This window comes from Moschus berezovskii, chromosome 27 (assembly GCF_049115385.1).
Source record: "Moschus berezovskii isolate FMDL1 chromosome 27, NW_MosBer_1.0, whole genome shotgun sequence".
NCBI classification, from domain to species: domain Eukaryota; kingdom Metazoa; phylum Chordata; class Mammalia; order Artiodactyla; family Moschidae; genus Moschus; species Moschus berezovskii.
The window spans coordinates 23,759,871-23,773,728 of record NC_142486.1 but is presented as its reverse complement, the minus strand read 5'-3'; the positions used below and the strand labels follow the sequence as shown (position 1 = coordinate 23,773,728).

At 43.2% G+C, this 13,858-nt stretch overlaps 1 protein-coding gene across 6 annotated transcripts in view; it reads left to right on the top strand.

Moving 5' to 3' along the window:
• Nucleotides 1-8,983, top strand: part of ACSM1 (acyl-CoA synthetase medium chain family member 1) — a 57,519-nt gene extending 48,536 nt beyond the window's left edge. For all 6 annotated transcript variants that reach the window (XM_055409605.2, XM_055409603.2, XM_055409601.2 and 3 more), the window contains 6 exons: nucleotides 333-413; nucleotides 962-1,063; nucleotides 3,785-3,912; nucleotides 4,820-4,919; nucleotides 6,998-7,117; nucleotides 8,642-8,983. In XM_055409605.2, coding sequence (XP_055265580.2) covers nucleotides 333-413; nucleotides 962-1,063; nucleotides 3,785-3,912; nucleotides 4,820-4,919; nucleotides 6,998-7,117; nucleotides 8,642-8,728 — 618 coding nt within the window. In that variant the 3' untranslated portion in view covers nucleotides 8,729-8,983. The remainder of the gene's footprint in view (nucleotides 1-332; nucleotides 414-961; nucleotides 1,064-3,784; nucleotides 3,913-4,819; nucleotides 4,920-6,997; nucleotides 7,118-8,641) is intronic.
• The last annotated feature ends 4,875 nt before the right edge of the window (nucleotides 8,984-13,858 follow it).

The following is a 13,858-nucleotide window of genomic DNA, read 5'->3' as shown; positions in this document are numbered from 1 at the left end:
CATGGCCTTCTCCTGGCACACCGACACACGTCCAGCATACAGTGTGAACTCCACACCCTACATTACATGCCCCCAGCCTGGAGCTTAATCCTCTGCTGCTTCTTGGCCTCTCCCACTGGAATCAGACCCAGCATCAGGCTCAGTCCCAGTTCATGTCAGATGCAGTGAATGCCTGCTGACTAGAGTTGGGTCAGTGTCTTCCAGCTTCCCCACAAGGGCTCTTTGCACAGCATTAAATGACACTTGTGAGCATGGATGCTGTGTTTGATTCTTGTGGCTTTGTGATCAACCTAGACTCTTGGCCAACCCCAGTTCTCTTCTTTTGTAAACAGGGTATAGCTTGTGGCACTCTCCGGGGGATGAAGATCAAGCCAGGTTCCATGGGGAAGGCCATCCCACCCTTTGACATTCAGGTTTGATGGGAAAGATATTGGCAGAGAGCAGTTAGTGTTTGGCTAAGATTAGACCATTGTATGGCATGAGATGACAGAATAAGCCATGCCTCCCAATTGTTCTTTCTGCTCGCTGCCTACATTTCCTCTAATTTCCTGGGGAGGTTTCTGTTGAGAACTGCAATGTCCTGGGCATGAGTGCAGCTTGCTAGGACGGCCAGAGGCCTCGCTTACCCAGCCTGGAGAAAGGGTACTTATCGTAGCACTGAAGGCTTTCTCCACTACTGGTGCTTTTAGTCTTTCCTGATCCATGTTTTCTAGCTTGAAGACACATTTGGGATGTGTATATATATCTATGAAACAAATAGATTCACCCATGACTCGGATTTCACCATTTGCTGGCTTCGAAGACTTCTGACAGTTTTATTATTTTCTGAGAGGGCTCCTCTATCACCACCCCTTTCCCCAGTTACCCCTACTGTGTCACATGAATAAGCCAGGCAATATTTGGGTGGGGCGGGAATGTTGGGGATCCTTGCAGGGTGGGATTCACAGTTCTCTTGCTCCAGATCATTGATGACAAGGGCAATATCCAGCCTCCCAACACGGAAGGAAACATTGGCATCAGGATCAAGCCCACCAGGCCCTTAGGCCTCTTCATGTACTATGAGGTAAGAACACACCATCTGCTTCCAAACAGACTCCAAGAATCCTCACAGGGAGTTGTGTAGATGATAACAGACTGGACTCAACTCTGCATCCTGAAACTTCTTCCATCTTCCTTTCTTCACGCCAAGTCAATGAAATCTGTTCTAATTAATCTCAAAGCTCATAATGTGGTCCCACATCCCTTTCTATCATAACCCATCTGACACTTACAAGATGACTAACGGAGTAGAAAACAGCTTAACTTCAGAACGAACAGACTTGAAGTCCAACTATCTCTTATGGCTAAGAATGTTGGCTTTGAATGGGTTCAAATCATACCAGCCTACTACCAACAGGATGCAGACAAACCTATTAAATCTTGCTGAGCCTCCAGGGGTGTCATTATCCCCAGTTTCAGAGGAAGAAACTGCAGATTGAAAGCTTAACATGTCTTCCCCAAGACAAAATAAATGGCAGGATTAAGGTTCAAAGTGATATGTTTTAGGCCCCAAACTCTAAATGAGAAGTTCAGAGATTAGAGAAACCTACAATAAAGGAATCTACAATAATTATAAGGAAACCTACTATAACTCTTCATCAGACAAACTCTGGCTAGCAGTGGCCACTAAAAGGAGATTCTCAGCTTCCAAGATTGACTGTGGAAGTGTAGACAAACCCTGAAACTGATCTCCGACTACATCTCCTTTCTATAAAGTCACAGCCACTGGTGTGACTGTTATCTTCACACTAAGGCCTGAAGTGGGAAGGGAATCCCGGTTCTCTTGTGGTACTATGTTGAGAAGAAAATATGCAAGTCTTAGCCTTAATTCTCAGCCGCACAATTTAAAGTTTGGATAAAAGAGAACTAAACACAGAGTAACAGGCATACAGATCATCAGTTCTTAATTCTGCTTACAAGTTAGAATTATTTGAGGAAATATTTTTTAAATGGTAGGATCCAACCACAGAGATTCTTGTTAAATTGAACTGGGGTGGTCAAGAGAAATGACTTTGAAAAAAATTGTACGTGATGTATTTTATTTTGCAAAAATGTCTTCATATATGGCGACATCGATTTCTCCCATTTCTCATGCTCTCATGGCAAAGAGACATCACTATTCCATTAAGATTTGTTGGTTTATATTCTTTCATTTCCTTTTTCTTGAAGTAAAATATATACATATATGTAACATAAAGTTTACTCTTTTCACTATTGTTGAGCATACAATTCAGTAGCACTGAGTAAAATTTAGGATATTGCACAACCATCACCACTATGCATCTGCAGAAAAATTTCACCATCCCCAGAAGAAATTCTGTTCCCATTGAACTGTAGCTCCCTACTCCCTTTCCATGTGGTTGTTCTCTCCATTATTGAAAGTAATATATTGAACTCTTCAATTTATATTATAGAACTGTGTATTTCTCCCTTGAATTCTGCCAATGTTTATTTTATATCATTCTGATTTCACGCTTTAATTCTGTCAGTGTTTGCATCAAATATTTTGGTACTAGGCTGTTAAATGCATATTTGCTTCTAAACGTTATATAGTCTTGATGGGTTAACCCTTTTTTCAATATATAATATCCTTTTCTTATCACTTGTAACAGATTTAACTTAAGTTTACTTTGTCTAATATTATTAGATAGCTGCCTCAGCTCTCTTTTGGCTCCTAATTGAAGGGAATATCTTTCTCCACGCATATGGGTGTAGATAAAAAAACTAGGGAAATCTGAGTAAGATTTGTGGATGGTATCAATGTCAATGTCCTAGCTGTGATACTGAACATTATTTTTGCAAGTTGTTACTATGGGGAGAAACTGAGTAAAAGGTAGGTAAGATCGCTCTTACTATTTCACGTGAAAGTGAAAGTGTTAGTTGCTCAGTCATGTCCAACTCTTTGGGACCCCATGGACTGTAGCCCGTCAGGCTCCTCTGTCCATGGAATTCTTCAGGCAAGAATACTGGAGTTGTTTGCTATTTCCTTCTCCAGAGAATCTTCCCAACCCAGGAATCGAACCTGGGTCTCCTGCATTGCAGGTAGTTTCTTTACCATCTGAGCCACTAGGGAAGCCCATATTATTTGTTACACTGTGCTTAGTCATTTAGTTGTGACCAACTCTTTGCGACCCTATGGACTGTAGGCCACCAGGCTCCTCTGCCCATGGGGATTCTCCAGGCAAGAATACTGGAGTGGGTTGCCTTTTCCTCCTCCAGAGGATCTTCCCAACACAGGGATCGAACCCAGGCCTCTCACTTCACAGGTGGATTCTTTACCATCTGATCTACCAGAGAAGCCCAATTATTTCTCATAACTGCATGCAAATATACAATTATCTTAAAAGTTTAATTGAAACACCATTTTCATAGTCTTTGTGTGAGGCTCAAATAGGTAATATTTTGTGAAGAACATTCATTCAGCAAACATTTATTGACACCTCCTATCTGTCCAGGCACTGTGTGAATGCTGAGCTTATAAGAGTGAATAAAATAAATGGAGTTATACAATGGAGTACCACACAAAACTGAGTTGTTATTTTTTTAATACTCTTAAAATTTGCTTAGTATTGTTCACTATTTTATCAGTAGCATGCATTGAGTGCTTGCATGCAATAAAAATAGAGAGATATAAAAACTCCAAGTCAGGTAGAGCAGGATTTGAAGCCAGTATCTGAACCCTGTGTTGAGGTTCATCATCTCTAAACTCACTGCTTTTAACAAAGGAGTGCTATTCTCTTTGCAGAATAACCCAGAGAAAACAGCTGAAGTGGAATGTGGGGACTTTTATAACACTGGGGACAGAGCAACTATTGACGAAGAGGGCTACTTCTGGTTCCTTGGGAGAAGTGATGATGTCATCAATGCATCCGGGTAGGTGTAGCTGACCCTGAGCCAGAAGGTATCACTCTCATATGCCTAGTGGGATCTAGCTTGCCCAGACATTCCTTCGTGCATTGGTGATGGACTCTCGGACTGGTTCTGAACCATGGTAAGACATCATGCAATTTAAAGGGACTGAGAAGGAAAACTTTACTTTGGTCCCTCTTTGTTGAGGGAGCTTATTCTGTATGCTTGTCTGATGAAGCACACACCACAGAAAAATATAACAACAATAATAAAATTCACCTTTATGGAATATGTATTATGTGACAGCACTCTGTCCAGTGTTTTATACAATCCACTTCTCAATGCTAGAAGGGAGATGTGATTATGCCCATTCTATTTTTTTTTTTTTTTTAATTTTAGGGAAGGAGACCCACACTGTGCAGCATGAGGGATCTTAGTTCCCTGAGTAGGGACTGAACCCGTGCCCTCGGCAGTAGAAGCACAGAGTCCTAACCACTGAACCACCAGGGAATTCCCTTGATTATGCCCATTTTATATCAGGAAACTGAGTCAGTGACCAGTGAAAAAAAACTTGCTTGAAGTTTCAAAGACAGTAGAGGGTGCAGCCCAGATTTAAACAAAAACGGTGTGACTCCAATTCTGTTGTTCCTAACTCTTAAATAATTTATAAAGAAAATGAAATGATACATGACATAGTTTAGGAACAGGATGTAAAACTTCAACAAATGTTGACGATAAAGAGTTTTCACACCAGAGGAAGCTGCTTGACTTCAGGAATTCATATTTCAGTCCTCTTACACAGCCTTTGCATAGGCCTCTGGTCCCTGTGACAGTTTCCTCCTGTGCCAGGGGAAGATGTGTCTCTCCAAAAGGTGAGATCTGAGGGCCCGGGTCACCCTAACCCTGGAATTTGCTCAATGCGGTCTTGCAGGTACCGCATTGGGCCAGCAGAAGTAGAGAATGCCCTGGCAGAGCACCCAGCGGTGGCTGAGTCTGCTGTGGTGAGCAGCCCGGACCCGGTTCGAGGGGAGGTGAGGAGGAGGACTTGGGGGTCATCGTGGGTGGGTGTGGGACTGGGAAGACATGTCTATGAATGGTCCAGGCCCATGCCTACCCAGCCGTGGGTGGAGGGAGGGCAGTTAGCGTACATGTGCACTTACAGTATGTGGTCAGCAGGGAGCGCTGTGGCCTCATCTGTGACTGAAATGATGCTGATTGGGAATGCGGCTGCTCATGCCATCTAGGAGTTCATGAACCCTTTCTATGCACCAGTTCATTTATCCCTCACAGAGCACAAGGAACTAAGGACTCTTTTTATACTTTTTTACAGAGAAGGAAACAGAGGCATGAAGAGGTTAAATAACTTGTCTGGATTACGCAGCTAATGAGTGGTAGAGTCAAAAGGGAAATTGAGGACTCTGGGTCCAGACGATACATACATTGATTCAACAAGTGTTCATTGAACACCTTCTGTGTACAATCCCTGTGAAATTAAATGAAGACATAAGTCATAATATGAAACTAATAGATTACCAACGTTTATTAAATGCCAAGTTTTAGCAATTATTAAATGTCCATAGAACTCTATGTACAATAGTGAAAATGGTGGTGATAACAATGATAGGAATGCAGATAAATTTAAACTAGCTTCATGTTTTATATACATTATCTCATGGAATCTTTACATAAACCTGATGAAGAATGAACCTCTTCTCTCCCCATTTCACAGAAAAAGAAATTGAGATTCAGTTCAGTTCAGTTCAGTCACTCAGTCATGTCCGACTCTTTGCGACCCCATGAACCACAGCACGCCAGGCCTCCCTGTCCATCACCAACTCCCGGAGTTCACTCAAACTCATGTCCATCGAGTCGGTGATGCCATCCAGCCATCTCATTCTCTGTCATCCCCGTCTCCTCCCACCCCCAATCCCTCCCAGCATCAGACACTTTTCCACTGAGTCAACTCTTCGCATGAGGTGGCCAAAGTATTGCAGTTTCAGCTTCAGCATCAGTCCTTCCAATGAACACCCAGGATTGATCTCCTTTAGAATGGACTGGTTGGATCTCCTTGCAGTCTAAGGGACTCTCAAGAGTCTTCTCCAGCACCACAGTTCAAAAGCATCAATTCTTCGGCGAATAGTTTTCTTCACAGTCCAACTCTCAAATCCATACATGACCACTGGAAAAAACATAGTCTTGACTAGACGGACCTTGGTTGGCAAAGTAATGTCTCTGCTTTTTAATATGCTATCTAGGCTGGTCATAACTTTCCTTCCAAGGAGTAAGCGTCTTTTAATTTCATGGCTGCAATCAGCATTCACAGTGATTTTGGAGCCCCCCAAAATAAAGTCTTACACTGTTTCCACTGTTTCCCCATCTATTTCCCATGAAGTGATGGGACCAGATGCCATGATCTTCGTTTTCTGAATGTTGAGCTTCAAGCCAACCTTTTCACTCTCTTTCACTTTCATCAAGAGGCCTTTGAGTTCCTCTTCACTTTCTGCCATAAGGGTGGTGTCATCTGCATATCTGAGGTTATTGATATTTCTCCCAGCAATCTTGATTCCAGCTTGTGTTTCTTCCAGCCCAGCGTTCCTCATGATGTACTCTGCATATAAGTTAAATAAGAAATTGAGATTAAGAGAAGTTAAATGATTTTTGCAGGGCAAAAAGTGGAAATCAGAATTATTTGGATTTCTAAAATGCTGGGAAGGATTGGGGGCGGGAGGAGAAGGGGACGACAGAGAATGAGATGGCTGGATGGCATCACCGACTTGATGGACATGAATTTGAGTGAACTCCAGGAGTTGGCGATGGACAGGGAGGCCTGGTGTGCTGTGATTCATGAGGTCGCAAAGAGTCAGACACAACTGAGCGACTGAACTGAACTGAACTGAAAAGTTCAACTGCCCATTTGTTTTTCCATTAATTTAATGAGCATTTACCCTTTATTTTTGGCCACACAGTGCAGTATGGTATGTGGGATCTTAGTTCCTAGACCAGGGATGGAACAGTGCCCTCTGCTGCAGAGGAGAGTCTTAAGCACTGAAAGTGCCAAGCATTTACCTTTTGAACTCGCCTGAGTCTCCACTCCGGTTCTTTACTACAGGTAGTGAAGGCATTTATTGTCCTGAACCCAGAATTCTCAGGCCGTGACCAGGATGAGCTCACCAAGGAGCTGCAGCAACATGTGAAGTCAGTGACAGCCCCATACAAGTACCCAAGGAAGGTGAGTGAGAGCAGATGGATGGGGTTTGGTCCCTTTGAGTGGTCCTGGGTATTCCACTGCCTCAAGTCTCACAGGACGTAGTATAGCTGGGGTGAAGCATAAGTACCCAAGAGAACTAAAATTTTTGTCTGCAGAAGAAGCTTTTCAGCCTATGGGTGAGGGGGAGTCCACTTAATTGGATAGAACCTCTATCCTGTGTCAGAAACTCATCCATTGCTGGCATGTCAACCTAAAGAAAAAATATTAGACAATCATCCAAAGATATCCACATAAATTATTTATAATCTTTCAAAATTTGAAAAAGACATCCAAATCAACAACTTCCAAACTTTTAAAAAACATTATTTGTAGTGAGATATACATTTTATATTGAAATCCAGTATACATATACATACGTAACAAACAAAAATTAACAAAATTATATTTATCCTAACAATGTGTAATACATTCTGATACTTTTTATTCAACTTCATTTGTTTTAAATGCCATGAACAGCTTACAAAGAATGTTCAACAATAGAGAAAGGATTAAATTATTCAGGAAATGTAATATTATTCTGTAACTTAAAATGTGATTTTTATTTTTAACATAAAAATATGATAATATATTATTGAGATAATAAGGCAGGCTAGGAAAGAATATATATAATACTATACTATTTGTTTAAAACAAAAAGTTAATATTTCCTTCTTTTGTAATAATAACTTGCTGCATTGTCTGAATGCTTACAACCCATACATATTATAAAGCTATATACCTAACATTTATTGAGCATTAACATGTGTACCAGACCCTGGACTGAATGCTTTACAGGCATTATTATTTTTATTTAATCCTCTCCATAACCTGAAATAATCTTCCCAATCTACAAAGAGGAAACTGAGTCTCAGACACTCAAAGTAAATTGCCTGAGATTAGACTAAATAAAAGGTGGAATTTAAAACCATGTGTACCTGACAACAGAGTTCATGCTGTTACGATTAGGATCTGATGCTTTTTCAAGAGCAGAATATAGGATGCATCTCAATTAAGAAGGGTTCGATGTTATTGTGGGTAACAAACAGTCCCACATTTGTAGTGGGTTGTAGCAAGGAAGATGTCTTTCTTGCTCATGCCACTTGTCCACCATGGCTTTCCTGGGGCCTTTGTTCCACATCTCCTCATCTTGGGACCAGGATAAAGGAGCAACTGCCTTGTAGGTACCTACCAGAGTACTAGAAGAGATGCATAGAGAAGGTGGCCTCTCTCAATGACTCCCAACTTTTTATTAGAGGTGGCATACTTCACTCCTACTCATATTTCACTGGTCAAAGTACATGAAAGGGCTGCATCCAACTTCATAGGGTAGGAGAAGAATTTGACAAAAATGGTGGACCCCAAAAATGGTGGCCCCAGACTGTCCCATGGTGTCAACCTGTCTGGGGGTCTGTGAAGGGTCTAAGGAGCAGCGCTGCTAGGAGTTGATAGAAAATGACGGGGGTCAGGGGAACTCAATTGAAATGGGTTTGCTTTATCTTCATCCAGGTGGAGTTTGTCTTAGAGCTGCCCAAAACCATCACTGGCAAGATAAGAAGAAGTGAGCTTCGGAAGAAGGAGTTTGGTCAGAAGTAGTTGGCAATAAACTCAGAAGTCATCCTGTGATCTTGGCCAAATTCCTAATTGCCTCAGTTTCCTCATGATAGTGAGGATGAGGAAAGGAATGTTGAGAGAGATGACTTGAAAGAGAACCAGGAGAGCCAACATTCCAGCATTTTGGTACTTTTAAATTAATATCAGTCACTATCCTTTCCTCAAGTTCCCTGTTCCTCTAAGATTGCCCAGGTGAGCGCTCAGAATGGGACTAAAGGAAATAAAATATTTTAGTTACGATCAACAGTGACTCGTTGTGTGTTTATTTTGTGAGAAATCTGGTGCTAAACGCTCAGTTCAGTTCAGTTCAGTTCAGTCGCTCAGTCATGTCCCACTCTTTGCGACCCATGGACCGCAGCACACCAGGCTCCCCTGTCCAAAACCAACTCCTTGAGCTTGCTCAAACTCATGTCCATCAAGTCAGTGATGCCACCCAACCATCTCATTCTCTGTCGTCCCCTTCTCCTTCCACCTTCAATCTTTCCCATCATCAGAGTCTTTTCTAATGAGTCAGTTCTTCGCATCAGATGGCCAAAGTATTGGAGCTTCAGTTTCAGGATTGATTTCCTTTAGGGTTGACTGGTTTGGTCTCCTTGCAGTCCAAGGGACTCTCAAGAGTTCTCCAACACCACAGTTCAAAAGCATCATTTCTTTGCACACAGCTTTCTTTTTAGTCCAACTCTCATATCCATACATGACGCCCGGAAAAACCATAGCTTTGACAAGACAGACCTTTGTCGGCAAAGTAATGTCTCTGCTTTTTAATATGCTGTGTAGGTTGGCCATAGCTTTTCTTTCAAGGAGCAAGCAGGAGGCAGAAGGAGTGGAGGCAGAAGAGATTGAATCTGGGAGTGAGAGAAGCACACATTGTCACCCTTCTCACCCATTCCTGGGGGTCACCGATAGGCAGATCCCCTCTGCAGCTGCCCTCTTTTGAGGTGCACAGATATACTGACTCACAAGGAAATATACAGACACCACAAACATGGAGACACTCAGGCACGGAATCCCCCCAGCCTCCCCTGGGGACTCAGGTGGTGGGTTCATGTATGGCTCACATGCAGACCAACAAAGGCAATGATACTCGGAGGGGAACAGACACACACAGGTGCACATCCTCAGGGCCGTGGGAAGCAATCTCGCAGGACAGACCCACACATATTTTATGGAGGCGCAAACACAAACGTGCAGGCAGAGACAGACGCAAATACAGAGCATTCAGTTCAGTTCAGTTCAGTCGCTCAGTCATGTCTGACTCTTTGTGACCCCATGAACCACAGCACGCCAGGTCTCCCTGTCCATCACCCACTCCCGGAGTTCACTCAAACTCATGTCCATTGAGTCGGTGATGCCATCCAGCCATCTCATTCTCTGTCATCCCCGTCTCCTCCCACCCCCAATCCCTCCCAGCATCAGAGTCTTTTCCAGTGAGTCAATTCATTGCATGAGGTGGCCAAAGTAATGAAGTTTCAGCTTTAGCATCAGTCCTTCCAATGAACACCCAGGATTGATCTCCTTTAGAATGGACATAGACGCATGCAAATAGATACACAGAAGACAGATACAAAAAGGAACATCCAAGGGAACAGCAACTTCATGTTCAACACACTCCCATACATATAAGACACAAACGCAACTCCAAGGACACATATGCCCTGAGACACATACACACATATCTAATGTGTAAGGCCTGAGTCACAGACACACACAGATTTACACAAGCAATATACACTCAGTTAGTGACAAAGATGCAGACACACAAGTGCATACACAGAAAAACAGAAGGACAATGATAGCTATGCAGTGGAAAATTCACATTCACAACTGATATGCTCACAGACTCAGAAACTCAGACATACAGGTCCATCCATGCAGACTTATAGCACCACAGTCACACTCATGCTGGAATCCATCTTGGTTAAAAGATGTGTGGGCACACTGGGGAGAATCCTGAGTCAGACCAAATATGGGCAAAAAGCACAACAAAGCAACATGACTGGCTAGAGGGAATTTGGAAAACTGCCCCATGTTTTAAGCCACCTCAAAAACGTGACTCTAACTTTCCACATGTACTTTTCTTCTAATAAGCTGTACCTGCTTCACTACCTTCTGTCTCTTTGCTTAATTATTTCTACAAAGAAGACAAGGGCCGAACTCCTGTTTCAAGCCCAATAGCCCTTGTGATCTAGAGGTTAGGATTCAGTGCTTTCACTGCCACAGCCTGGGTTTGATTCCTGGTCAGGAAACTAAGATCCCACTTCCAGTCACTGCACTCTGGAGATCAGCATGACCTGCCCCATCCAAACTGTCATGGAAGGGAAAGGTTGAGGCTATGAGCCATGAACAAAGCCAGGATTCTTGGCCTCCAGAGGTGAGGAATTGGATCCGGGGTCAGTGATGAGGTTTGATCGCTCAGAGCTTTTGAGTAATAAAGTTTTATTAAAGTGTAAAAGAGAGAAAGCTTCTGACATAGACCTCAGAAGGGGGCAGAAAGAGTGCCCCTTTGCTAGTTTGTAGCAAGAAGTTATTTATCTATCAGTTCAGTTCAGTTCAGTCACTCAGTTGTGTCCGACTCTCTGCGACCCCATGAATCACAGCACGCCAGGCCTCCCTGTCCATCACCAACTCCCGGAGTTCACTCAAACTCATGTCGAATTGCTTCAAAACTGAGAAAGTGGCACCAGGCCCCTCCCCACCGCATGTCTCTTGAGATCGCATTGGCACAACCTGAGTCATCCTGGGCCATAAAACAATTGACATGAATCTTGAAGAAAGGCAGATTTCCAAACAAATCCATAGTTCATTAATATAGCTTAAGAAAAACATTTCCATAAGAAAAACGCATTGGTTAGCTTAAGGTTTGAGAAATGTTAAGTTCAAGTGGAGCCAGATGTCATCATGGCAGCACAGAATTTTTTTTTTATTATTATTTTTATTTTTTTATCTTTATTGATCTCTTTTATTTCTTTTTTCTTTACAATATTGTATTGGTTTTGACATACATTGACATGAATCCACCCCGGGTGTACATGTGTTCCCCATCTTGAACCCCCCTCCCACCTCCCTCCCCATCCCATCCCTCTGGGTCATCCCAGGGCACCAGCCCCGAGCATCCTGTATCATGCATCGAACCTGGACTGGCGATTCATTTCACATATGATAATATACATGTTTCAATGCCATTCTCCCAAATCATCCCACCCTCGCCCTCTCCCACAGAGTCCAAAAGACTGTCCTATACATCCGTGTCTCTTTTGATGTCTCGCATACAGGGTTATCGTTACCCTCTTTCTAAATTCCATATATATGCGTTAGTATACAGTATTGGTATTTTTCTTTCTGGCTTACTTCACTCTGTATAATAGACTCCAGTTTCATCCACCTCATTAGAACTGATTCAAATGTATTATCTTTAACTGCTGAGTAATACTCCATTGTGTATATGTACCACAGCTTTCTTATCCATTCGTCTGCAGATGGACATCTAGGTTGCTTCCATGTCCTAGCTATTATAAACAGTGTTGCAATGAACATTGGAGTACATGTGTCTCTTTCAATTCTGGTTTCCTCGGTGTGTATGCCCAGGAGTGGGATTGCTGGGTCGTATGGCAGTTCTATTTCCAGTTTTTTAAGGAATCTCCACACTGTTCTCCATAGAGGCTGTACTAGTTTACATTCCCACCAACAGTGTGAGAGGGTTCCCTTTTTCTCCACACCCTCTCCAGCATTTATTGCTTGTAGACTTTTGGATAGCAGCCATTCTGACTGGTGTGAAATGGTATCTCATGGTGGTTTTGATTTGCATTTCTCTGATTATGAGTGAATAGAAACCTTTTAAATTTGTATAGAGAAGGGAAAAAAGTCTGACACTTGTAGTTTGTTTCCTCCTGCCACTTAAGAGAGATAAAAAAAAAGTCTGACACTTGGGGACCTCTAACCTTCCTGCCTGTTACCCTCTCAGAAGTAGGTGTTTTCCTGGCTTCAAACCCTGTGATAGGCTTCTGTCCCACTGCAAGGTCTTTCAGAGGGCTGTGCCTACGTCCTGAGATGCCAAAGAGTGGCCAGCATATGGTGGCTCTGGGGACAGGACATACTCTAGGGACAATGTGCACTTGAAGTAGGGGTGTTGCGTGGGGTTTAGCAGATCCCAAGGTCAAGAAAGGGAAAGAAGGGAGCCTCCCCAGAACCTCTGCTATGTGTCAGAGTAGGCTGTGCTCTTCTACAAAAACACAGTAACGGTAAAGACATCATCAAGACTTTTGTATAATAATATTATGATCACCACAGCAATGGCTGACCATCAGCTCGAGGTGGAAGAGTCAGGTATGACATGGCCACCTGGTTTGCTTCATCTTCAGAGCAGTGCTGACCCTGAGCAAAGTTTGACTACAGGTAAAGTTTCTTTCTGGCCCCTTCTTTCTCTGGAGACTCCAGCCTCAGCTTCTTCCTCTCCCAACATTCCCTCCTGGACCTAAGTCCCCTCTGACCCTTTCCTCATCCTGGGTAAAGCACATCTCCCTGACCACTCTGAATCTGATTTTGTATCTGTGCAATGAGGATACAGATGGTATAGACCATAAAAAGATACCTACAAAGTGGAGTGCTTAGCACAGGCTGGTAACAGGAGAGACCTTTAAAGGCTTCACACCTCCTAAGCTGTCAAGCTGCCCCTGGGGAGACCATGATGCACAGGTGCTCAGCACATGGTCCCCCTTTATCCTAATGACAGTTTTTGGATGCAGAAGCGGACATTCCCATTTTAGGGAAGGAAACCCACCCAGGGTCCTACTGCAGGTAAGCAGCACAGCTGGGTCTCGAGCCCTAGGCTCCTGGACCTGTCTCCAGGGGCCAAGGAGGGCTCTCCTCGATGAGAGGCTGAACGGGCTTTGGGGATGCTTTCACAAATGGTCTCACAATTTTCAGGCGCCTTAACTCTGTTCACTTCTTACTATCGTCCTTGCTTGAGCTATAACTAGGGTGACTCCCCAGTCCCTTATAAGCCTCCCATTCACTTCTGGCCTAGTCTGATTCCCACCCCACTTCTGTGACTAGTCTGCCTTTTTATAACTAATAGCCCAACTGTGGAGCTTAGTAGGCAGGCAAATGTATCTA